This window comes from Melospiza georgiana, chromosome Z (assembly GCF_028018845.1).
Source record: "Melospiza georgiana isolate bMelGeo1 chromosome Z, bMelGeo1.pri, whole genome shotgun sequence".
Lineage (NCBI taxonomy): Eukaryota > Metazoa > Chordata > Aves > Passeriformes > Passerellidae > Melospiza > Melospiza georgiana.
In genome coordinates this window covers 37,939,171-37,965,612 of record NC_080465.1, presented here as the reverse complement: position 1 = coordinate 37,965,612, position 26,442 = coordinate 37,939,171, and the positions used below count along the sequence as shown (strand labels likewise).

The 26,442-nt window shown below is 35.9% G+C and overlaps 1 protein-coding gene across 1 annotated transcript in view; it reads left to right on the top strand.

The window, feature by feature from the left end:
* The window catches only part of KDM4C (lysine demethylase 4C), a 252,376-nt gene that overhangs the window by 31,847 nt on the left and 194,087 nt on the right, over positions 1-26,442 (top strand). Inside the window, exons 6-8 of the mRNA XM_058043746.1 lie at positions 4,313-4,362; positions 11,679-11,782; positions 16,109-16,246. Of these exons, the coding sequence (XP_057899729.1) occupies positions 4,313-4,362; positions 11,679-11,782; positions 16,109-16,246 (292 nt within the window). The remainder of the gene's footprint in view (positions 1-4,312; positions 4,363-11,678; positions 11,783-16,108; positions 16,247-26,442) is intronic.

Here is a 26,442-nt window from a genome sequence, read left to right as displayed (position 1 = left end):
CCTAGTTATGTTCTATGTCTACCTGTATGGCAGATATGGGACTAAAGTGTAAAGCTTCCATTAGGATTAGTCACACTTCTTGCTGAAAACTGTTATAAAAATTAGAAATACTGTGAGTCACTGAGATGACTGTAATCAAATAGGGATTCTGATTGTGAAAAGTTATCTGTAATCAAATAATATAGTGGTTTGTTAGCAGATCCGGATGAATTATCGTGCTTGAAACAGAGCAATCATTTGCTAATTTCAGTGTTCTTCACAAAGTGGAAGAACTTTGGTCAGGGATTAGAAGAAAAGGAGAAGTTTTATTTGTTTATTTGTTTTGTTTTTCCCTTGTGGAAGAGGATTTTGTTTCTTAAAATATTTAGATTAAATAGGAACATTTTTAGGTGGCAACAGACTTTTGCATTTCCCATTCCAAAACAAAAAAATGTATTAACTTCCTAAATTCATTTTCTGAAATTTAAATCTGCTCATATTTTAAAAAGTTATGTATCAGGTTTATGTATAATAAAGATTAACCACCTAAACAGATAATAAAGTAAATCAGTAGCTTATAAAAGGGATTCTGAGCTCAGTGCCTGGAGTTAGATAGCATTATTTTGATGTATTGTGAATGTTCGCAAGTTTTCTGTTGCCAATTATAAAACCAATGATTATAGTTCATTTTGAAAAAAAAACTGATGATGTTTACTTACAACAACATTTTATGGGTTTGCAGCTTTTGAATTTTAAAAATACCAGTCTGCAGGAAAAATCATCAGCTGTTTTTACCTTGTCAATCTATATCATGGGATTTAGAGAAGTAGCTTTGTTTAGTATTAAGCATAGTTTGATTAAATATTAAGCATCACACTAAATTTGCCTGAAATTTATGCTATTAACCATTATCTGCATATACCTGACTTTGGAAGAAGAACTCAAATTGTTTCACATTCTGTTTCTGGTTACTGACATGAGAATGATTGATTGGGTGGATAGAAAAGGCTGCTTGTGTGATAATCATCTTGGTTGGCTAAGCAGTTTTTGCACAGTAAAGCCACAATTTGTTGGTTTTAATGCGACTGAGAAGAAGCATTAATCTTGAAAACATATATATAAAAAAATTAATTGCAAGTTAATGACATAAATTTAATGTTCATTACTTATTTATAGTTAATCTTGTTGCCAGTACTCTTGATCTGCTGAACTAAGACATATTTCAGAAGATGTTTATTAACAATACTTGGTAAATATATGTACTATATTTTTTCTGTCCTTGTAGTATGAGTATCAATAAACGGTGACTCTTTATACTTTACCAGGTATGTCTTTGTGAACTAATAGAATTAAAATCTACTTAGCTGTTGGCAATAGTGAGAGACAGGGAGGCTGACTTGGTGATCAGAATCTGATTTTATTGTGGGATACAAATGCTTATATACTATTTCAGGGAGACTAGTAATGTGTACTACAATGGTTAGGTTGAAATCACATACACAAACTTATGCATTTAACAACATCTCTTGCTTGCAGAGTTTAATGGGATTTTCTTTTTCTGGTAAACCCGTTTGATTTAATCTTCTTGCAATCCAGGTCTAATTTTCGAAGTTCCAGTTTTCTTTTGCCAAGGCATCGTGTTATTAAATCTCTTATGTTAACCAGGTCCAAAGTTCATCAGGTGTCTTGTATACTCCAGCATTCCAACACTTAGCATCATCATTTCCCCTTTTGTCTTTTCTTAACTTTTTGTCTGTTTATTTGCTTTTTATCCAAGAAACACTCTTTTTGCCTCTTAGTGATTTACCATTGCATTTGCTTTGGAGGTCGCTGGACTTAACCTTATTATATGAGAAGTCAAGCAAATGTTAATGGCTGTTTAGTAATGTGGCTAAAAGAAAGATGAACACAAGATTAAGATATTTTTCTATGAGCTTTTAACTGTTCAAATTCTCATATAAGCTAGCTGTTGAGATTAAGGGTGAATAATCTTTATTTCTCTGACTAGCTCATTTGGATTTGGGAGCTTTTTGTTTAATGCAGAGTAGACCAAGAATCCAGCAAGATTCATATCTTTCATCATGAAAGGCAGGCACACATGTGCTAAGCTCAGTTTTCTAATAAATGGTGTTACGAATCAAGCCTGAATGGTTCTCAAGAGTGACTTTGGGACTCCTAATGTGTCATAGTACCAAAGGTTGTCTGTCTCCATTCCTTTGTCCTTGTCTTAGCTGTGAGGAACAAGCAATTTCAGCAGAAAGTAAAGAAGTAAAGGATTGAGTAGCAGATCTTACCGTACAACTCAAGTGAAGACTATGATGAAAATACATAGGAGACGGAGAGAGAGAGCGCGCTGGTGCTTGGGACTGTTATTTTGAAATTTGATATCGTGTGCTGCCGGCACAGCCTGGCCTGCGGGGGTGGGGGGGGAAGGAGGCAGAGGAGGCAGCGATGTGTCTAGCCGCTTGTAGGAGCTTTTAACCCTTTGTGGACAATGAAAACTTTACAGAACATTAACCCTTCCTAGAAGAGTGATGAAGGTCTGGGCAGAGAGAGAGATATGGGAGGAATGGAGAAGGTGGAGTGGCATTTTTGCTGGACTCTTTTTTTTTTTTGTATAGCCATGGACTGTTTCCTTCTAATACAGAGACTGCTTCCAGGGGGGCAATGCCTCAGAACCAGGAGGGTTCAGTGTGGGTACCCCTCAGCCCCAGGGGGTGCAAAAATTATAGGGGGGACAGGTGCCCCAAGGAGAGACTGTGCCTTTTTGGAAGGAGACAAGGCATCCTTAAAAGGACCCTAGAAGCAGCCCTGGTCCATGTGCAGTGGTGAGAGCACTGGGCATGGAAAGAAGATGACACGATGGCAGATGATCTCCGGGCGCTGCCGCCGTGTGACAGGAAACACAGGAAGTTTCAACTGTGTTTCCAGGGGAAGCCCATGGCACAAAAAAAAAGGATTCCTTCTCCTCTTGATGAACTGAGGATTGAGTGTTTGAAGAGTGGTGCAAGACCGAGAGTTGGTGATTTGGGGAATGTATTGTATTGGAGAGTTGGGGAGGGGGAAGAGATATATTTGTGAAGTTTTCATTTTCCTTGTGTGTTATTTTTTCCTCTCTTGTAGTTTAGTTAATAAAGTCTTCTTTATTTCTAAGTGAGAGCCCGCTTTGCTTAGTCCTGGTCACATCTCACAGCAAACACCAGGGAGAGGGTATTCTCCTGGGGGCAGTGACTCTGTGCCAGTGTCAAACCATGACAGTATGCAAATAACGGCTTGAGGTAGTTGGATGGTTTATGCTTGTTTTTCTGAGTGATTTTTCAAGGCTGATGAATGAAATGTGTTCACTGTGTAGTAAAAGGCTACATTTTAACTTAGTTTAATAATGTACAGCTGAATATACATTTCCTTCTTTTCTGAATCATATTTTTTTAATAGAGAAGACTCAATCCATTGTTATTGCAACATACAACTGAAACAAAATCCTATTATATCACAAATTAAAACAGGTAAAGTCAATAATAAATCCTAATTAAACATTCAGTAAGTCCATGAAGTGCAGAAAATATGTTAATAACAAAGAGAAGCAGAAATTAAACAACTTCTCAATAATTTTCTATTTTTTGGCTGCAGTGAACATTAAAAATAATATGTTCCTTGGTATTTTTTGCTGAATTGTTGCAGACAGCATGTGGAATTTAAAAAAAAACTAGATTGTTGTAAGAACAGTGGGTTTGTAAGATATGTACAATTCCGTAAATTGAAGAAAGTCTGTTTCTATAATGCTTTAAAACTCTAATTGTAATGTTTCTACAAGGGCAAGTTTTAGTCCACAGCTTTTGCTGTAGGAAAAAATAGAGATTTTTAATGCTCATATTTTTCTGTTGAACCCTTGTGTCTTGTGAAGCATGCTGAGATTCAGAGAAACTTGTAGATATTAGACTTATTTTACATTTTTCTCATTTCATTAAGAAAAATAAAGTGTGTGTTTCTTTTAAAATTGTGGTGATGTAATAATATTTAAATATTGTCAATGTATGTCACTTTAAATAATGAATGTAACATTTTGTAACTACATAATATAGTATTCAAACTAGAACTAAGCTAAGTTTTCCTCAAACCTCTGTATCCCCCAAAACTCAATGTCTGTATTTTTTCCTTAGATGTTAGTATATTTTTTTCTGTGCAAGTTTTCAGTCTTCAATCTTTTTGAAGACTGTATACTGTATACTTTCCTGTATACTTAGATATTTATTATACATGAATGATGACTTTTAGTCATTATGGAGTAATTATGTCTTTAAGCATTTCATCCTTATCTTTATGTCAATTTTAGGTATGCTGTTCCTCCAGAGCATGGGAAACGGCTGGAAAGACTAGCTCAAGGTAGGATTTCCAATATTTTCATATGTATGGTGTTTGAAGGGCAGCCCTTGAGGGTTGAGGATAGTGAGAAACGTTGTTCTTGACTCACCTAGTGTTTTATTACGTATACTGTAATAAAAGTCACACAACATTATTACCCCGAGGAATTCTTAAGAATTGAAGTGATTCTTTGGTTTTTTGTTTTTTGTTTTTTTTTTACTGCCACTTGTAGCTTGGTGAAACTTATGAAAATGAGGCTTAATATTTTGTTGTTCGTTAGCTTTTCATTGCTAGTATTTTTGTCTCCTCTGTGCCCTTACTCTTTCTTGTCCTAGCTTCTTTTCATCAGGAACTTTTTGAATCTTTTTACCCAAATTTGATACAGAGAAAGACAGATGAGTCTGCAAAAGTTTCATCAAAGTTGATGGTTGGGTAGAGGATAGAGTCCTGGTTATTGCCTCTGTGAAGGGGGTAAGCAGACAAAGTGTAGAAACACTAAGTCTTATTTGTTTACAGCTTGCTGACTATTGAGCAGGCATATAGATCCACTTTAGCTGAAGCATGTACTGGCTTTTGCCATTTAGAGGTGGCAGAAGTGTTTGGGAGAAGGAGCAGAGATGGTTGTAAGTTTGAGGACTAAGGGGTAAAAACTACTAGTCTGTAGGACGATTCTCACTCAGTAATTTGTTTTCTTTTCAGTAATACTACATCTTTATTTTTGTTCCTGAATTAAGAGTGCAAATTATGAACAAGGGAATAACTAGGGATGTTTCTTGGCCTGGCTGCCCATGCTTTATAGCTTGCTAATAACTGTTAAAGGAATTATGGAATGGAGTGCTTAATGAAATGGAATGAGAGGAAAGGAATGCTATTGAAAGTTCATAATTAGATCTTGTGTATCAGGACAAAATTCTGAAAGTTTGTGTACATTTTGTTTTCATATTAACTTTTTTTCCCTCAGTATATGGGTACATGATTCTTTTTCTGAGCTATATAGAACTACTGCAGTTAAAGATGTGTAAGTAAAGACCTGTGGACTTTCGGTCTTAAAAGTATGTCTTGGGAAAACAGATTTCAACCTGAATAATTACATTTCCTATTCCTAAATTTTGTCATGGTATAATTTCAAAAAGTTATCAGTTGTTTTCTTTGCTTTCCGGTCTCTTTTCCTAATGCAAAATATAGAACTCTATACACTGTTTGTTTTTCACTGGTAAAATAATTGGAACTTGTAGGCTGGGCAATAGACACTGACTTAGGATGATTCAATAATTTAGTTTTACAGGAAATGATAAAAGAGTAAAAGAAGTAGAGAATTGGAAAATTTTCAGAGAGAGACACTAAGACTGTTGAAAAACCTGCCTTTTTCTTTTCATACCTGATAGTAAACTCTTAACTTTTCAATTAGTAGAAGTGTAAATAAAAGGAAGGGGATATGGTAAAGACTTGTGATGACTGACACGGGCAACATGAAAAGTTGTTCATTGAGTCTTCCGGTGTATGTAGAGACTCCAAATGAAGTATCTTGTCAAAGTTAGTCTAAAGTTTATTTCACAGTATTTCACAGCATTCCTTACTCTCCCTGGTGGATTCTAAAATTTTCATGGAATCCTGAGTGAGATTGGAGCACAGTGGCACAGAAATGTGTTAGAGGAGCATAGGAACTGCCTCTGGCCTTCAGAATCTTGGAGCAGCAACTATTTGCTACTAGATCAGTCAAAGGAAGCTGACTTTTCATGCTGTATGTAAACACTTCTCTATACACAGTTCTACATTTGATGGGAGTAAGATCTTTGGGTAGATAAGACTTTATATGTAATATTTTTTGGCTGCTTTGGCATTTACTGTAAATTTCATATTGCTTGTTAACAGCTCTGCAGTGTTCTAAAACCATTCAAGTTTCAGTGTGCTGTAGTGAGTGCATCAAATGCATCAAATTTTTCTTTATTTTCAGAGTGAGGGAAAAGGATGGGCAGTTGAAGCAACACTTGTTCCCTCATTTCTAAAAATGAAGTGGTACTGACGCACAGTATTATTATTTGTTTTAGACAAAAAGGAGCTTCTTCTTTCCTTGAAATACCTTGATTTCTGTAGATATTGGAGTAACCTATACAAATTTAGGAAGTAGGTAACTTTTGGAGATACATGAAAAAAGAAACTGGCCTGAAGGTGCAGACAGCCCTCTTACTGCTGATGGTGACCTAATACTGTAATAGAAATGAAACATTAGGCGTCAGAGAAATGGAAATCTCCAAGACCACTCTTTCCAGAAAATGAGAGGTTTTACTGGGGGAACAGTGTCTTGATGTCCGGGTGCTAGTCAGCATGGGATGCATCTCCACAGAAGTAAGAATTAAGCTGCTCTTAATTTTATGTTAGAATAAGTTGCAAAGAGCTGTGGCGTGAGTGGAAAACTTCCTTTAATGAGTCATGCTTATGATCATAACTTAATTATTTTTATTTCAGTACTATGTTTTGAATAGCAAATAACAAATCGTAGAATCAGATACTGAACAGAGATGATAAAATTTCAAATAATATCTGTTCCATTACATTTACTAAATGAAACTGGATTTCTATAGGAAAACTAGGTACTCATATGGAGATGATTATTGTAGCGGCAATGTAAGATAGGTGAGTTAGGTAATGCTGAAGAATGTATTCTGTGAAACTAAGCTTTCAGTATTTCATTTTAATGTAGTCTGGGTTATTTTTCTGTGAGTAGATTGTTTCCATGATATTTTTGGTCCAGCTAATAGCTGAGAATGGAATGTACAAGATACTACAATGATGAACAATAAAAACCATGGATTTTTTTTTTTAAACTGAAAATCACCATTTCTTATTGTTTCCACACTGTGGTCTTCTACTTTGCAGCTGGTGCCTTGTAAAATACAGTTTCATATAAGGTATCTGACAAAGATGAAAGTATAAAGTAAGCTGCATGTCACTTAAAAGAAAACATTAATAAAACACAGTGTAAGTGAGACTTTTGTACTTAATACCATGTGAAGGTAAAATAATTTTGCATGCATGCAACATTTGAAGGAAAAGAAAAGTAGTTTCTTCAGGAAGGTTAGCTCTGATGACCAGATGCCTACTGAATTAATTGAATGCTCCTAAATAATTAAAATAATAAAATAATACATTAAAAGTGACAGATTGTGTAAGTCAAGGCAGGAGTTGATACATAAAATTAAGGGAAGGTTAGAATATTTTCCATTATCTTGTCTGCACATCACAATTACAACACATGCCTTTTGTGCATGATTGCTTTCATTTTTGCTTTCCATTGAAATCTTGGTTGACTGTGGCGGCTACAAATGCTTTTTCTGAAAGACATTAGACTTGCATCTAATAAAGACAACAGTTTGATTTTGCCCTTCAGCTGCTTTCTCATTTATGTAGATTTTTTTTTCAATTTTATGTAGACATAAATGTAATAAAAACCTCAAGTGGGCTCTTAACTGCAATTTTTATACAAGTTGTTATGTTAATCTGCAATACCATGGTATTCTTAAATGATTTTTTGTTTCACAAAATGGGTTAGAAAATAAAGAGAATAGAGGCAGAGTGGCAAATGCTGTATTGAAGGATTTTGGAGATCTTTTAATAGATTGTTTGAGTGCAGAAGCTGTTTTAGAGAGGCGATGACATCAATCTGTGATGTTCAATTATGTTAAAGAAGAAACTAAAGTAAAGTTTAATATATTGTAAGTATGTAGGGTTGTCTTACAAAGCTTTTTATGATGTATTAATTACTTTTTTTTATGCAGGTCACTACATTTTATATATGAAAGCAAATTAAAATAATTATTCGAATGAGACTTGAAGTAGAACTTGCATAACTTCTAAGGATCTTGAATGTGAAAACTTTAGGAATGGAAGAATGGAACTTTTCCTCTGAAAAATAATTAGTCAAGTTAGAAAAGTCTTATTTAAGAGATAATAAAGGTTTGAACAGATTAATCTGGGTATACCTACAGTTGTGTTTCATACCACTTGAAAGCCTCTTTGTGGCTTTTGTATTCGGCTTTGTATAGCATACAAATTGCCATTGTTCCTTTGTGATGGTTGTTATGCAGACTTACCCTCCTAATTTTTTTCATGTTCACACAGAAAGTTAAATCAAATTAGTTCAGATCATGTTAAAATAATTTAAATAAATTATATTAAGTTTAAACCTATCAAAGTAAAATCTAAAAAGAGAATTACTAGAAAACTTAGTACTTCTGTAGTCTCTGCCATTGTTTTGATAGTACTGATCTGCAAATTATTATTAATATTTTGTATAAGTCCTTTAAATGTAGGCCTGAAAAAATAATAAATAATCATAACCTTGAGCTTATGTATGTTAATTTGATTTATATTTACTTTCATTAACATTAAATGACATTAAATAAATCTCTTCATGGACTAAAGTTTGAATATCCTAAAGGGTGGTGCCAGACTGGGCAGTTGGTGATTTGGGGGAATGTATTGGATTGGGAAATTTTGGTGGTGGGGAGGAGGAAAGTGCTTTTTTGTAAGGTTTTCAATTTTTTCCCTTGTAGTTTTTTTCCTTCTTTTCTTGTAGTTTAGGTAATAAAGTTTTCTTTATTTCTAAGTAGGAGCCTGCTTTGCTTATTCCTGGTCACATCTCACAGCAGACACCAGGGAGAGGGTATTCTCATGGGGGCACTGGCTCTGTGCCAGGCCCAAACCATGACATTGGACTAACTAAATAAGGGTTTTAAAAAGCTGAGAGGAAACTTGAGTTTGGATAAAGGTTCTCTCCTTGTAGTTGTTTATACCCAAACATTTGGCTGGCAGGTATTGAATCACATACTTACCATGTGGACTTCCAATTCTGCTTTAGCTGTTAAGTGTGACAGTGTTTCTGTAAATCATGTATTGGAGAATTTTCAATTTGATGGTCTTTTTCTCATAGACATAAATCAATGAGCAACCTTATTCAGTTTTACCCTGCACTCTGATTATTTCTCATTGGCTTCTATGAAGTAATTGTTTTGAATTCTTATTTTGTTTCTTTGTAGTAGTTTCCAAGGAGTGAATAGGGTATAGGTCTGCCATGTCTCAAGAGACCATCCAAGAAACTGGGATTGCATGTGAATTCCTACAAAATACCTGCTCTTGCAGAACTGATTTAGAGTTAATGGATTAGTGTTAGTGGTTAAATTAAAATTTCATGTGTCCCTTAAAAGCATGAGTGTGCTACAGAAGTTGAAAAGTATTTACAGTCTAGATAGGTTTCAGAATTTTTTCTTTTGAAAGTGGGATTTCACTAAACATACAGGATTGCATGGTAATTCTTTTAATTGGCAATTTTAACATCAGCTTGGTATTTCAGAATGATTCTTAATATCGTGGACATCTTGAATTGGCCTGCATTTAATGTTTTTGTAAGAGTCTTATAACATTTCTAATGCAAAGTCCTTTATTCAGCAATTTTACATCCGTTAGCCAATTCTCCCACAGAGATTTTATTTTCTGGAAGAAAAGCTTGTGTGACTTACATTTAACCTGGCAGACAAAGGATCTTCTGATAAAGAGAGTCTTGTAATGAGGAAATACTACCTTTCTTTCTTACCTTGTTTATTGAAGGGGAGTTCCTTTGAGAAAATGAGATGAATGAGGCTGAAAATTTTGTGTGCAAAAGTGTAGACTTTGACAAGTCAAAAGATATTTTACAACAGTACAGAACGTGTAGGCTGCACTTTGATTTCACTGTGAGGGCTCTGTAACCACAGCAAATGTATTCTTGTAAATTTCTAGTAGTGGATTTTGAGCAGGTTGTGTTCTGGTGCTCTGTGTTATTTGCGGCTTTCTTGGGATTCAGCAACAAGCCTGCCTTCTAGTTGGACTTGTCACAGCTATGTCTGGTCTCTTGGAGCTGGAATGGTACAACTTAAGTTTTGGATGTCTGCCCATCGTTTGCTTTGTATCATCTTGTGTTGAACTAATTAAGCATATTGCAATAACATAATTTGATCCAAAATTTGTTTTCTCAAGGAAAATTCAGTTAAACTCTCTGCTTTTAGCAATTAAGCTTTTAGCTACTTTTCATACCAGCTCTTCCTGCAAGTCTCAAGTATCATTTCCAGTCACGTTTTTCACAGTAAGTTCCCGTGTATTTCTGTTATTATACTGCTCAGGACTGAGGTTTCTTGATGCTCAGAAACTGTAGGTTTTAAGTTTTGACTGCTATCATCTATGTTATAGGCATTAATTGTGAAAAAATTGGTTGAATTTTTTTTGCTGGAGTCCTATAACTGGGGGCTAGTTTCTTTTTCTTTGGTCAGTGAAGCCACATATATATAACTGTACCTATCAAATAGTACTTTTTGAAACTTAAAACATTATTTGCAATTCAAAGAAAGAGTAAAGAATTCATGCTTCTTGTTGGTGAGAGAAAAAAAATATAAGAATGATGAATTTTAGTAAAATTTGATCTCAGGGCAGCTTAGCAGGCTCCTTAGTACATTGACCAGCACAAGTCTACATTATACTTTTGCTGTTTAAGTGCTGCTTAACCTAATTTCTGAGAAATCAGAAAAATGTTGTTCTTCCAGTACTGGTGAGTGTGCTAGATTGAATGTACATAGAGTGTAACAACTATAATAGGATAACTTTTAGATTGTTCTGAAGTTTTAGGGTGATTAGTGGATATAATAGATAACTCACCAGAGTGAAGAAATTAAATCTAACATTAGAGAGAAAGCTACATATTATGGAAAATTGTTATTCATTTATTTTTCTCAAGGCATTAAAAAAATTCAGATGATTGTTTGAAAATGATTTATTTTAATAATTGAGTAAATATGTTTTTCTAATAATTAAAGTGCTTCTGTGAATGATGAACTACCATTTATGTGAGAGGAATACAACATATTGTACAAAGTTAGGAAGTTGTATTTCTTTACTGTAGGGATAGTTTGTTAGTGCAAGGTAAACCTAGTCTTCATGGAATCCTTCTAAAGTTATTTACTGCAATCGATTTTCATGCGTGCAGAATGAGCATTAACATAAAAAAAGCTTCTGGAAAAAATGTATTTCTCTAAAGGGTAAGAAAGTATGCCTAAATGTACAGGTCTGCATTTATTCTATTATTTCATATCTTAACAAACAAGGAAGACCCTGTGGCCCCTCCCCCTGGAAAGCAGTGGAAAAACTTAGGAGGTGCACTTGATTTTTGTGAAATCTGTCAGAACCTAAGAATGACATGGTAAAAAATTCTAAAGCAAGTTTTAACAGTATTAAATATTGAAAAATATTACAAAGATTTCCTATTTGATTTAATGAAAAGATGTACAGCTTTGCTTTTCTTGTCTCATTAGGGTTCTTTCCGAGCAGCTCTCAAGGATGTAATGCTTTTCTTCGCCACAAGATGACTCTGATTTCTCCCTCAATATTGAAAAAGTATGGAATTCCTTTTGACAAGGTACATTAATGTTTCTTTTTAAACTCTACTTTTATGAATTGAGTTAGATTGTGTTTAGTATAAACATTGTTATAGTAACGATGAGAAAACTTTAATTTGTTTTTAGATAGTGGCTGCATGAAACTTCTAATAGTGTTGAAACTTCTAATAGTTTTAGTTTTGGCATTAAACACTTGTAGCCATGACAGCATTTCTGTGGGTTTTTTTTCTAAGACGTTACCAAAATTTTTTATTTTTAATTTATTTTCATGGTAACTTTGATGTGATTTTCTGTTGACTGAAAGACTTCTTAACTCACTTTGTTAAGTTGTATACGTAATATTTTAATATGAGTATTAATTTTTTGTCTGTATGTTGCTTTTCTGAGGCAGTTAAATGTAACTTTATCATTATAAGGGCCTGAAAGATTTAAGGTGGAATAAAGCCAAAAGGACTTTTACTTAATTTAAAATATATTTTAATTGGCAGAATAAATGTTTGATAAGCGCATTATACAAACAGAAACTGAGAAGAATACCTGTCTTTCTTCTTTGCGGATGAATTTAATACATAGCTGCTTTTAAAAACATCTGAAATATTCACTTTCTTTTTCTTTCTCCAAGATTTTTTTTCATTTTGAACTTCATGTAGGTGCCAGCTAATAAAATATTTTCAATGCATTGCTTTTATTTTTAAGTGTGCTTATTTTATACATTTTGTGAATTCTAAAGTTTTAAATTCTGGAGTTCTGTAAACCTACTTAGAAGGAAGGAAACCTACTTGATTCGGAAGGTCCCTTGCCACAATATCTCTTTATTTTAATACTGAGTTTTCAAAAGGCTTTTGATCATTAAAGGGCTATGATTCCTGGTTTCCCATTGTTCAGATTGTTTTAAGTTGTTCAGGAAAAACAGGCAATATACATTTTTTTCTCAGTTTATTCCCACTGCAATGTGGTCGTGTAAACTATCCTTGCCACACACCTTGCTTATTATTGTGTTTCCTGTTTTTGTATATGAGCTATTTATTTATTGATATGATGTGGGTGTGTGTATAACTTTGCTTAACTTGTTCCCTGGCCTAAAATACAGGAGAATACAGTGCTTCCTGTCTGGTTTAGTTGATGAAAAAGGAAATAAAAAAAGAAAATAATATTTTATGTCCAGTTTTGCCCATCTGGAAGCTAGGCACCCGACAGGTGTTTGCTCACTCCTCCTTGGTGAGATGGGGTGAGAACTGGAAGGATAAAAGGTAGAAAACTTGTAGTTTAAAACTGAGACAGAGAGAGTTTAATAGGGAAAGGGAAAGCTATTCACACAAGCCAAGCAAAATGAGGAGTTAATTCAGTGCTTCCCATGGGCAGGCAGGTGTTCAGTCATTCCAAGGAAAGCAGAGCCCTGTCACGCATAACAGTGACTTGGCAGGACAAATGTCACCACTCCAAACCATTGCCCTGCCTTCTTTTTTTCCCAGCTTTATGTACTGAGCAGGGTACCATGGTCTCAGCGGTCCTGGCTGTGTCCCCTCCCAACTTCTTGTGCTCCCTCATTCTCCTCACCGGTGGAATGATGAGGGGAGCAGAGAAGGCTGTGTAAGACATGCCCAGAAAGAATTGGGACATCTCTGTTATCAATCCTATTGGCAGCATAGATGGGATAAAGACACAGATGTGTTTAATGCCTTTTTGGAACATCACTTTTCATGCTTAAATCAACCTGTGTGTAAAATTGAAGAAATGGAGGCATTTAGAATGATACTGCCTGCCTCAGAAAACAAGCTTTTTTAAATAAATTACTCATAAAATAAGTAGTTTGTTTTCGGAATGATTTATTATCATATGGAAATGTAGCCGCATTCAGTTTTTGTAATATATAGGTAAATATACTGATTCCCTTCATAGCCTTGTGCTTTATCATGAAATGTCAGGTGAAACTTTCCAAGCTGGATGGTTTTATAACCATATTTATAGTTTTGGATTTACAGAACATTACTCTGAACAGTGTAATTTTCAGTGGTTGGTGTTTAAAGTAGCGTATTGCAGAATGTCATCATACTTTTTTTCAGTATGACACATTTGAGGTGGGGTAAGGCAGTTGATCTTTGTATTTTGGTGTCTTGGTTATTACTGTGGTTCAATGTAGAGGATAATAATCCTCTAAAAGGTGGGAGGGGGAAAGGAAAAAAAGTGCTACAAACAGTTAAATATTTAAGTTTGGTTCTATCACCTAGTCTTCGGAGGAAGCAGACTGTACCCAAGTGTAATTGTAATTAATGGGATTCACTGAGAAAGTGAATATAGAGAACCAGGCTGTGATCTCTCATGGCTCAAAGTGATAGGAGTGGAAATGTGCTGAATGCTGATAAGTCAGCCTACGCCTACCAGGTGGCAGCTGAACTGCTGCTTGTTGTAATAGAACACCTGCTAAACTGTCAGCAGTGGGAGGGTGTATTGAGATAAATTTTGGAATCGTTAGCGTTGAGAATAATCTTTCTTAAACATTCGCACAGCAATTGTTGAAGTCCTACAGTAACAGTTACAATATATGCAACTATGTGTGCATTTGCATGTATATACTAAATATGGATCCACAAAAAATTTAACCATGCAAAATGTAAGATCCGTTTTTTTTCTCTAGCCTTGATGGCTATTTTTCTTGTTTTCCTGTCTTTCCTTCATCTCTTAATACAATCAGAAATAGACCTCTTTGAAGTGCTAACCCTGTGTGTTCTTGCACTGGGCAAAAAAGCACAAAAAGAATTTATAAAATTTTAAAATAACAATTTTGAAGAAGATTGTAAAAGCAGAAATTGAATGTAAGATACCTATATCAGTAGAAAGCTGAGGTTTAGGACATTACATTATAAAGAAAAATGTTTGAAGTTGTAAATTTTAATTTTGGTGACTGTTTAAAATTTAACCCTTCATTTTTGTGATTTTAAGTCATAAGGATATGCCCCTAAAAAGAGTCATATTTGTCCTTGTAGTTTTTCTCACTGTATTGCTTATGCAAAGCATTGCCGCACACTCAACACAATCTATTTAGACTCTGAGAAGTCTCCTTATTTTCCTGTAATAAACAAGTGCATATGTTGAATAGTCATCAGTCACTGCTCAGATTATTTGCTTCATTTAAATAGATCTGTTTGCTTTTCAGTGGGTCTGTTGTCTGATGTATTTTTCACATAAAATGTGTATCAAACAGAGCATGGAGAATCTCTTTTAAGTATTTACTTCTGTATAATCTACTTTATTCATTAACTCTTATCAGATAATTTGGAAGACAGTGTGCTGTTTCAAGTCTTTGACTAGCCTGTCCTTGATAAAGTCTCTGGAGGTCTGACTTAAAGAGATTTAAGCTGTCACTGTGTGGAGAGAATATTAGTGACTGACAAGAAGTGCTGTCTCCTCTTTCTCCATATAGGAGAGCAGCAGTCCATCCTAGTGTAGGAAGATGAGATTTCTCTCTTGAAAGAGAGTAACCTGACTAGTGATTTGTTAATGTTAACACACATTTTTTTATAGTTTACTCTAAAAGCTTTTCAAGTCTTGTAACACTAGTTGGGATTTTGTTATTTTTGTATATACAAAATATAATTACTGTGCATTGAGTTTTAGGGTGGCTTTTTCTTTTCATTTTTTGTTTTCTGCTTTCTGTAGTATCTTGTTGATCCAGTGGTCTTTGCATGTTTTCTTTTGGTTGTAGTCTTTTGAAGTTATCCTTGCTCAATCTTTTTAATGTCAGAATTCAACTGTAGTCCAGCTTTTCGTCTTTCAGAATCACCTTTTATCCCCTTTGTCCTTTAGCTATTTGGAATTCTTACCAATAGTTCCAGACTGCTCCTGCTCTCTAAAATTTTGCCTAAAGAGAAAGAGGGGAAGGACAGTGGCAGCTTAAAATTTGTGTTTTAATAGCTTTCTCTTGGGACATTTTGCACAACATTTAGTCATGGCAGTTGTGGCTATTTTGATCCAGCCTGTCTTTGCTTCCTCTCAGCCAATGAGAATGGTATCTTCTTCATACTGTGTTTTCTAGTTATTTTCAAGTTTTATTACCAGTGAGTCTCTGTTCCAAGATAACCTTCTTTGAGTTCTTTCTGAATTTGTTAATTATTGCACCTAGCTATGTATTTTAGCATAAAGAACATTGTCTCAAATATACTTTCTGTTTAAATTAAATCTCATCTCTCTGCAAGGTAAAAGAAAAAAAATACTTGTTTTAGTTAGTTATATAGGAGTATATAGTTTTCATTGCTTAGGGCTAGAAATGCTTTGTAATGTGGTTCACGTTGAGTTTTTTTTTTTTTAGTTTATTTATTTTGGCCTTTAAAAATTTTTTTTTATTACAGGTTACCCAAGAGGCAGGAGAATTTATGATCACTTTCCCATATGGATACCATGCAGGGTTTAACCATGGATTTAATTGTGCAGAGTCAACAAACTTTGCCACTGTTCGATGGATTGATTATGGAAAAGCAGCAAAGTTGGTAAGTAAGCAGAAAATTCATGTGTAAGGAAATATTTCCTGTGGTTATTTCTTTGTGAGAATCTCAGGAAGGTGATGAAAAAGGGATAACTATTAGATAGTACATCAAGCTGCCATTGAAATTTAATTTATAGTTGTTTTTTTGATAGTAGGGATTATACTTCTAGCAATATATATGCCTCTCAGTAGTCAGTTTTGTTTGCAGCTTAATGTATTTATTATTCTTCAAAACCAATTCTGTTTTTGGATGTTTTTAAGTTGAAGCTACGTACACTGATGTTAATATTTGTGAAGACAACAGACTTCTGCTCTTAAATCTTCTTTAGTCTTTACTGTTTGTGGAAGCACTTTAGTTTAACTAGGAATTTTGATATCTGGAAAGAAACATAAATAGTGAAACTTTAAATAAAGTTTAAAGAAACAAGTTCAGTTTGTCTCATCGTAAATCTGATCAGAAAACTTGTAGTACAAGATAATAAAGCAACTGTTTAAGGTGTGTATAACTGAAGATATTTTAGATTGAAATCTTGTTCTGTGGTGTGCATATCTTCCTTTTTTTTTTGGTGTACAGCATAGAATCATAGAATCTGTAATATTAGAAAAAAATTCCAAGATCTCTGTCCAGCCTTTGACTGAAGACTGATGTATCAACTAAACCATAGCGCTAAGTGCCACATTCAGTTGTTTCTTGAATACATCAAGGGATGGTGACTCCACTGCTTCCCTGACCTATCTTTCCAATGCCCAACCACCTTTTCAGTGAAAAATTCTTCCTGATGTCTAGCCTGAACCTCCCCTGGTGTGGCTTGAACCTGTATTTTCTCATACTGTCATTTGTTGAGTGGGAGAAGAAACGAACCCCCAGCTCACTACAACGTCCTTTCAGGTAGTTGTGGAGAGTGACAAAGTCCCTGTTGAGCCTCATTTTCTCCAGGCTAAACCCTCAGCACTCTCAAGCACTCCTCACAGGACTTGTACTTGAATGTCTTCACCAACGTCATTGCCCTTCTCTGGTCTCACTCTTGTGCTTCAATGTCTTTCCTCATTGGCTCACGCTCAGCTGCTGTCACCAGCACCCCCAGGGCCTTTTCCTGTGGCAGCTTTGCAGCCACTCTGCCCCAGCCTGTGGCACTGCCTGGGGTTGCTGTGACCCAAGGGCAGGGCCCAGCACTGGGCCTTGTTGAACCTCACACCACTGGGCTCGGCCCATGATCCAGCCTGCCCAGATCCCTCTGCAGAGCCTTCCTGCCCTCCAGCAGGTCAGCACTCCCACCCAGCTTGGTGTCATCTGCAAACTGACTGAGGGTGCGTGCACTCAATCCCCTTGTCTAGATAATTGATAAAGCTATTAAAACAGAACTGGCCTCAGACTGTGCTCTGGGGAACCCTAGTTGTTGATGACCATCATCTGGATGTAACTGCATCTATTACCACTCTTTGTTCCAGCCATACAGATGATTTTTTGCACAATGAGCAGTGTGTCTGTCCAAGCCATGAACTCCTAGTTTCTCCAGAAGAATGTTGTGAGAGGCAATATCAAAGGCTTTGCTAAAGTCCAGGCAGACAACTTCAGCAGCTTTTTCTGTGTCCAGTCCATGTGTGCTCATTAAATGAGATACTGTTGGTACAGCAGGACCTGTCTTCTACAAAGCTCTGCTGGCTGGGCCCGATCTCCTGGTTGTCCTGTATGTGCTGTGTGATCATAATTACGATAATCTGTCCAATAACCTGTCATGGCACTGAGGTCAGGCTGACAGGCCTGTAGTTCCCTCGACAGTTCTTTTTGATGGGCATGACACTGGCCAACCTCTGGGACCTCCCCAGTTAACCAGGACTGGTGAAAAATGGTGGAGAGCAGCCTGGTGAGCTCTTCCACCCGCTCCCTCACCCTCCTGTGGATGAATCCCCTCTGGTTCCATAGACTGAGTGAATGTCTAAGTGGCATAGCAAGCCACTAACTATTTTCTTCTCGATTACAGGGGATCTGTTCTCCTCCCTGTTACCAGCTCAGGGGCTAGTTGCTGTGGGGAAGCTTTCTGACTGAGGCAAAGAAGGCATTAAGTACCTTAGTCTTTTCTTTAGCCTGGGTGACAGTGTTCTCCTCTGCCTCCAGAATAGTGGGGAGATTTTCCTTGGCTGTCCTCTTGTTGTTGATGTATTTATAAAAACAATTTCTATTGTCTTCACAGCAGTGGCCAGTTGTAGGTTTCTCTCTGCAGGACTTCATTACATCCTTATACTCTTCAAGCGATGCCTGCCACCTTTTCCAAAGGTCATAAACTCTTTTCACTGAGTTCCTGTGAAAACTCCCTGCTCCCTGTTCAGCCAGGCCACCTTATTCCCCACCATCTGGTCTTTCAACCCGTAGGGATGCTCCTGAACCTTCAGAGCTGTGAAGGAGACTCTTCAAACCAGTGTCCTGAATAGGCCAGAGTTGGCCCTCTAAAGTCGAGGGTGGAGATTCTATTGACACCCTTCCTTACTTTACCAAGAATTAAAAATTCTTATCATTGTGCCCAAGACAATCCCTTTCCACCACATTTCCCACCAGCCTTTCTCTGTTTGTAAACTGCAAGTCTAGCAGGACCTCATTCCTGATAGGCTCTTACCAGTTATGTCATGAAGTTACTTTCCATGCTTTCCAGGAACTTTACATAGAGTGCCTTCTTTCTGCTGTATTGAGTTTCCAGTAGACATCTGGCAAGTTAAAGCGTCTCATAAGAACAAGGTGCAGTGGTCATGAGATTACTTCTCCGAGCTGCTCACAGAATATTTTGTCCAGCTCTTCATCCTGGTTGGGTCTATAGTCGAGTTCCTCCATGATGTTTGTGCTGTTAGCCCCCTGAGTCTTACCCACAGTTGTTCAGCTCTATCCTAACCTTGAGCTCTATGCTGTCAAAATACTCCCTAATCAGAGAGTCATTGCCTCTACTTCCTCCCTTGTACATTCTGAAAGCTTATAGCCTGATGGATGTACAAGTAATGAAGTAAATGCAGAAAATAAAAAAAAAAAGTGGGCAATTTATTCAGCAGAAGTTTTTACAGTTTTTCAGTATTCTCTGATTTTAATGATAAGGCTTATAAAAGCCTTGGCTTGTATGACTCAGAAGAGGTTTCAATCCGACGCATTTTCTTCGTTGACTTGTTCTCAGTTGGAAAAAACCTTTCCAGTAGACATCTCCTTAATATATTAGTTAATACAATGATATGGAGGAAAGGGCAAAATCAGCTGTGCTGGTTTAACAGTCTAGTAAAGAGAGTGAACTCTTAGTAGACACTGGAGACTGAGAAACACCTTCATGATTTGGTCTTTTGTGTAGAATCCTGCTAGAAATGGTGTTCCTATTGGAGTGAGGCTGCTGATGGTGGGGCATGCAGTGGTTGTGGGTAGTATTTTTTGGAGTCCTCCTATTTTTCGGATATCTTGTTTGCCGTTTAGGCTGTGAATGATGGAGCTTGAATGTAGGAAGAGCATGTATTGTAAAAAAGTATTGAAAAAGCTCTAAACACATCTAACGTTCAGACTGGTGTCTACCTTTAGGAAAGTTGTGTTTAATAGCCAACAGGTAAGGTTACAACTATAAAGTTAATTTTGAACTCTAAAACGTATTTGACAACCTATGCATTTGATAACTTGAAATTTCTTGAAAACTTAAAAGGAATAGTACAATGAAACAAAATCAAGAGATCCATAGCTGCACAAGAGTTGAATGTGGCAGGTAGAACTGCCTTGGGTTTTAAAAGATTTGAACGTCATGGCAGCCCTAAAATTAATTCAGCTGAACTTAAGGAATAACAGACTGCGTCTTCAGATGCAGCAAAGGTGAGGTGGTGCTCTCTGCAGGTTTCTTCCTTTCAGTGTTCTGGCTTCATATTTCTTACCTTTTTAAAAAGTAGTCTACTATTTGGTGGACAGCTTCCCCCAATACAAACTGTTAAATATTTTATGCCTCCAGTATGCATCTCTATTATTGTATTATACTGTAAATTTAACGTCATCTTTAAATTCAGGAGAGTTAGATAATTTTAAAGCTAATGTAATTGTGTTTCTTTACGCCACCCCAAAAGTGCTACTGAAATTTTGAAATTTTAGCTAGGAAATCTTTGCATATGCACTCTAAATATATTGTCAAAATTCTCTAGTGTATAGATGAAACCTGTATCTTAGGACACTGAATTCAATGATTTGTGGCTGTTGCATGTAGGAGCAGTATTGTGCATATGTAATACAAGAAATCAAAGTATTTCTCTGGTGTCTGAAGTTAAATTGTAATGCCTACAAGTTTAAAAGATGTCGAAGCAGTAATAACTAATCTCCCTCTGCAGAGAAATCTTAGATACCATTGTCAAATATGAACTGCAGTTTCTTTGGCAAATGGTCAGTGTCCTTCAAGTTATTTGCTTAATTCTTACCACATACTACCACAAGAATGAGAATGGAAGTTTACTTTTCTTCTCTTTTCTAAATGAAAAAGAACATGCTAGAATGTATTGATGGTAGGATTTTTTTAAAATAGAAATGTGTATGAAGAAGAAAACTAAAGGAAGTGTGGTGAACTAGTTCTCCCTAAAAACTTACTAGTATTTGTTAATGGCATAGAAATAGGGTAAACAAGAGAGAGGAAATATTAGAAAATCATAAAATTATTTACGTTGGAAAAAACCTTTAACAGCTGGACTCAATGATCTTAAGCTCAGCTTTGCCAAGGTCACCACTGAAGCATTCCTAAAGGGTCACATCCACAGGTCTTTTAAATACCTTCAGGATGGTGACACAGCCATGTCCTTGGGAAGCCTGGCCAATACCTGAGAACACCTTCCATGAGGAAATGTGTGATAATACCTTATCTAAAGCTCCCCTGGTGCAGCTTGAGACCACTTCCTCTTGTCCTATAACTTGTGACTTAGAGAAAAGCCCAACCCTCACCTCACTTTCAGGTGCCTTCAGGCAATGGTAGAGAGGGAGAAGGTCTTCCCTTATGACAAATTATCTGTCAGAATTTACGTGGTACCACTGCATTACCAGTAGCTGAAAGAGTTACTTTGAACAAAAAGGACTTAGTGAGACAACAGCAGATCAATCTTTCTGAATGAGTTCAGGTAAACTAAATGTTAAAGTTCAAAACCTGATGTTTAAAGCTACCACTTAGAACTGTCTGCACCAGTATTTGCGTAGACCTCTGTGAACTCAGCTAGCTGAATTTCTGCAGCTTTTCAGTCTAGTGTTAAGGTACATGGCAAATGCCTATAATCAGCTCGACAGCCAGGCTTTCATTTTTTCTCCCTTTCAAGATTTCCAGTAGCCTTCACTTTACATGGCTTCTCCTTCACATGCACAGATGCAGACCTAAATTGCACATTTCTCACTGGATGCTCGTAAGAAAATGCATGTATATCACCTTGGCTTAAATTTATTTTAAACTTTCTTTTCAAAGTGCTAGTAGTCCTAACAAAGAGAGGGGAAGAAACCAAAGTAATAGCAATAAATCTTAGCACAGCATTTATGGCCTCAGTTGATACAGCCAACCTTTCATTCTGGATTGCTCTCGACATAGGCAGTTCTATCAGTGGGCAACTCCCTTGCCAGAAAATGATTATGTGAGCATTTGAGTTTGAGACTGTTTCAGTGCTGCACAGATGCTAGCTCACAGGGAGAAGCTCCACAGCAAGTTACAGGATGCCCAAGGAAGTTACAAGGTCCTGGTGCACTTTAGTAACCATCCCATCAGCTTCAGAAGATAGCGTTGGCAGCTTCTGAGGCAAGTGGAGCAAAACATACCCACACTGTTTGGGGACTATATGAGGGCTGGATTTGCTAAGGGGACAAAAGATAAATTCAAGTAAAATTGAGTTGTTGTCCTTCTAATAACTGTTCTCTGTATACGATACCTTCATAGGGAAAAAAAAATTACATGCTTTTAGTTTAATAAATTTATGAAAGTGTTAACTTAATTAACATGCTTTTTATTCACAGTCATTTTACGAATAGCTCTGGAAGGTAAAACAAGATTACTGAATCTTAATTAAAAACAAAAATCCAAATGAACTGCAGAAGCATAATCAATACAAATTACATTATTTAGTTTAAGCAAATTTAATTAAAGGCAGTCGCATTAAATTTATTCTAGTTGAATTCAAAGCTTTTCCAAGTCAAACTGTTTTGTAACAATTTTATAAGCAGCACAGCAGTCAGTAAAATTCCACATTACTCTAAATTAGCCATTATGTGCTAGACACATCATTTTTAAGAAACAAAGTACTGACTAGGTTACATACTGGAGTTCAGCAACAAAGTCAGGGTAAGAAAAATCCACTTCACTCTCTAGATTTCTTCCATACAAGTTAATAGACTATTGCTGTGTTTGATTGTGCAGACCCACGTTCACAAGCAATTGAACAGTTCCGTTCAAGTTAACAACTCTCTCCACTCGCAAGGCAAGTACTCAATGAGTACATGGCAGAATACCTGGCTCACAGAAAATATGAATCTGCCTACAAAAACACAAGTAGCATTTCTCATACAAGGTGCAGACTCAAAAAAATGCAGGAGACCACCAGGACCCAGTGACAGTCATTATTAACAATAAAATTCTGTTTGAAATTAAATATAATTTGCTTTTTAGAGACGGTGAATTATGCTAGCCCTCAATAGGGCACAAACACGCTTAGCAGCTTCCAAAAATCCGAAATAGAAAAACTGGTTAGCTATAGAATCTTGTCAAAATATATTTCTGTCAAGGTAGCTCAAAAAATAAAAAATTTTAAAATCCCTATTTTTTACAAAGTCAGCATTTCATTTATGTGCTGAAAGAACAGATTTTATTAAATTTATTTCCACATTCTACCCCTCACAAGACCATGAAATTCACAGGCATGACAATGTTTCAGAGTTCTCATAATCTAAAAAACACTTTGAATTAAACCCTAATTAAACAATTAGAGCAAGGACGTCATAATTCTAGATATCAGATTCAATAACGGCAGCCTTTTTAAGACAGAGGGGCAGTTTCTTTTAAGAAGTCTGACAGACTAGGTTGCAAGATCAAGCAACAAAACTTGCCACACCATTAAAGACAGACCACAAGGATCTTTCAGCTACAGCCACCAGAGAACTGTAAGACAGCTTCATCTTTTCTGGGCAGAAGATCCTATAATAATGAAGACAAAGTGAAGATTGATTTAATATTTCTATCTAAAATGTGTACCTTGGTGTATCTATGACTTGTTTCTAAGCTTAAGAAACAAATATTGAAATGATTGAATATTGAATATTAGATACAGACAGAGATACAGACAGAGATAGACAGACAGGTAGATAGACAGATAGACAGATAGACAGATAGACAGATAGATAGCTAGATAGATAGATAGATGGATGGGCCACAGTGATAATTGCTAGCTGGTTAAAAGTTTGTCAGTCTGCTTCCCTCCAGCAATATGTGGGGATGAGCTGTATTTCAGACATCAAAGATCCACAGTGGTAAAGATTAGAAAACTTTGCATAGGTTCTGCCTTTCAATTATCTGGCCATCAGAAACTAATAAATATTGCTAACAAGCTTCTACCTTTTGAGTTTAGAATCTTTTTTTGTTGTAATCAAAGCAAAGTACATGAGGGAAAGAGGACAAATATGGCAAGGTAAACCATCTACCTGCCCAGCATTCTGCTAATATAGCAAATACTGCATTTAGCAATGTCTTACTGAAATCCCCTAAATTAAGACTGCATCACCTCTTCGTTTAGATTTACTCATTAGTGCTAACTCTTTCTGATAACTTTGCAAGCAGGGGACAGGGGGAATTCAAATATTCGAATGATTTCCTAAAAACACACCAGTGATACTGTCTTTTATGGCATGCTGTCAACTGTTTGGTTTGTTTCATGGGACATTCAGGACTTAGAGATCATAAACAGAAAAACTATGTTCTGTCCTGTTTCAAAAACACTATCAACTATTCAGTTGAGTCATGTACAAGGAGTTGCTGGAGACTGTTCTACCTTTAAATACACGTAACATTTTTACATTAATTTGGCATTTCCTTTTTTTAAACAGATGGTAAGAGGACTGCTTTATAAAAATTACAAATAAACCAATGATTTTGTAAAGAAAACTACTTTTATAAGGAAGAATTCAATTAGAATGCTCTTGCAACACAAATCTTGTACAATCTTAGACTATTTTATAATATAAACTACAATAGAAATAAAATATAAACTTTAAATAGTGGCAAGTAAAACACATACAATTTTTAACTGCTACTGCAAAGCGAATTACAAGAAGAAAAGCCCTGTAAACAAACATACCTCTGTTGAGTTCCTAATTCTTACCTTCAAATACCAAACCTTCAGGACTGTGTATGAAGCTATCAGAAAGCAAACTGCCCTGTCCAGAATTTGACATAAGCTTAACAAGGATTATAGGATGTAGATGTGTGGGGAACAGGTGGCTGTGAATAGCAATAAAAATATACAAGGGGCCATATCCAATCATTGCTTTATTAAGGCACCAGCAATTACCCTCTATTTAATTATGCAGAATACAAACCTTTACCAAAAACAAGGACTTTACTGACAACTTAATTCTAACTTACTCATTTCTAGCCAAACTCTATGAAAACTCGATTTTAAATGTGCCTGCTACAGCTTCAGAGAAAACCTCAAAATTTTTCCTCTCCAGATTTGAACCAAGACCAAGACAGTCAGATCTTAAAGCCACAAACATCGCAAACTCTGGTAGCATTTCTGCATTAAGAAAAAAGTCCAATATCTGGTTACTGTGCTGAAGTCCAGTCTAAAAAAAAAAAAAAAAACAAAAAACCACACAACTCAAGAAAACACTTCTGATTTTCCATAAATATTTCACTTTTAATACCCTACTTATTCTTGTTCAGGGTATTCAACAAACTTGACACCACTCTTTCTATGAAATTAAATTCATGATGCAAGCAGGTATTTATTTCTTTGAGATTAATCTGTCAGAACGCAGGTAAAAAATATTTGTCTTCTATAGATAACCATGATCAAATAGAAAGAGCACTGAAATAGCAAGGACAGAAATTCTACGTACGCCTCCCTCAGTCCTTTAGATGTCTCACTTTCCTCAAGACCACAGTTAAAATGCCTCATGTCTGTTTACTTCACTGCTTTTTCTCTCTTCAATTTCATACGTCCGCATCTTTTCCATATACACTCTTCCTCTGTTTTGGGGTAGAGGATTGTCTGAAATTGAGTTGAAGATAGTTGCTACTATGTAGATCTAGTCATATAGTGTAGCTTACAATTGGTTTCATCTTTATTCACTTCAAGATAACTTCTCTATCTTAAGAGAAGGGTATATTCCTTATCTCAAATTTTGAAATTTAGCCAAACCCACAATTTATGGGTTCATTTGAATAAAAATCCATTCATTTGAATAAAATTCCAAAAATAAAATCCTGTGTAATTTGTTCACAACATTACTTGACCAAGTCTGCTTTCAGTTAAACCAATGTAACACTGAAGTCAACTCAAACTGTAAACCCCTCTAATCACATCAAGCAAAATGAAAATGATCATGTTCTTACTCCTAGCAAATTCTAGCACATAATATCTTTTACATCATTATTATATTTTTGCAGCTATATTCCATGTAGGGCAATCCCACTTCAACACTTACATTTTTTACTTTTTGTTATTGTCATCTTGATGCTACATAAAATAATTAAAATGTCACCAAACATTTATTTTTAGAAATATTCAGTATTTTTCAAAAATCTGACCTTTATCACAACGCTCTTGTATTTTTAACAGCCTTTTTCAGGACACAAGCACTTCAGTAATTACACCACCTTCAAGTAGTTTGCTTTATAATCACAGATACATTATATCTGTATTTGTTACACTGTCCTTCTTGAGGGTTTTCTATTTGTGGTAAGATTTAGCCTCCCTGAAGTAAACAAGTGTCTTTTCTTTACCCATCAGGAAACTTGTATAAAATATAGTTACCCTGACAGCCACACCCTATTCTTCTGTCCAATGTGACTGACTGAAAACAGTCTCCCTTTACTGTATTCACAGCAAGATCTAACACATTATTTCTTTATCCTCTTTTTATCACCTCTTTGAAATTATACTTACACTAACAGGGAATCAGACATGAAATAAGAACAGATATAAGACTCACTTCTGGCCAAGGTAGAATTCTCTACAGCTCCTAAG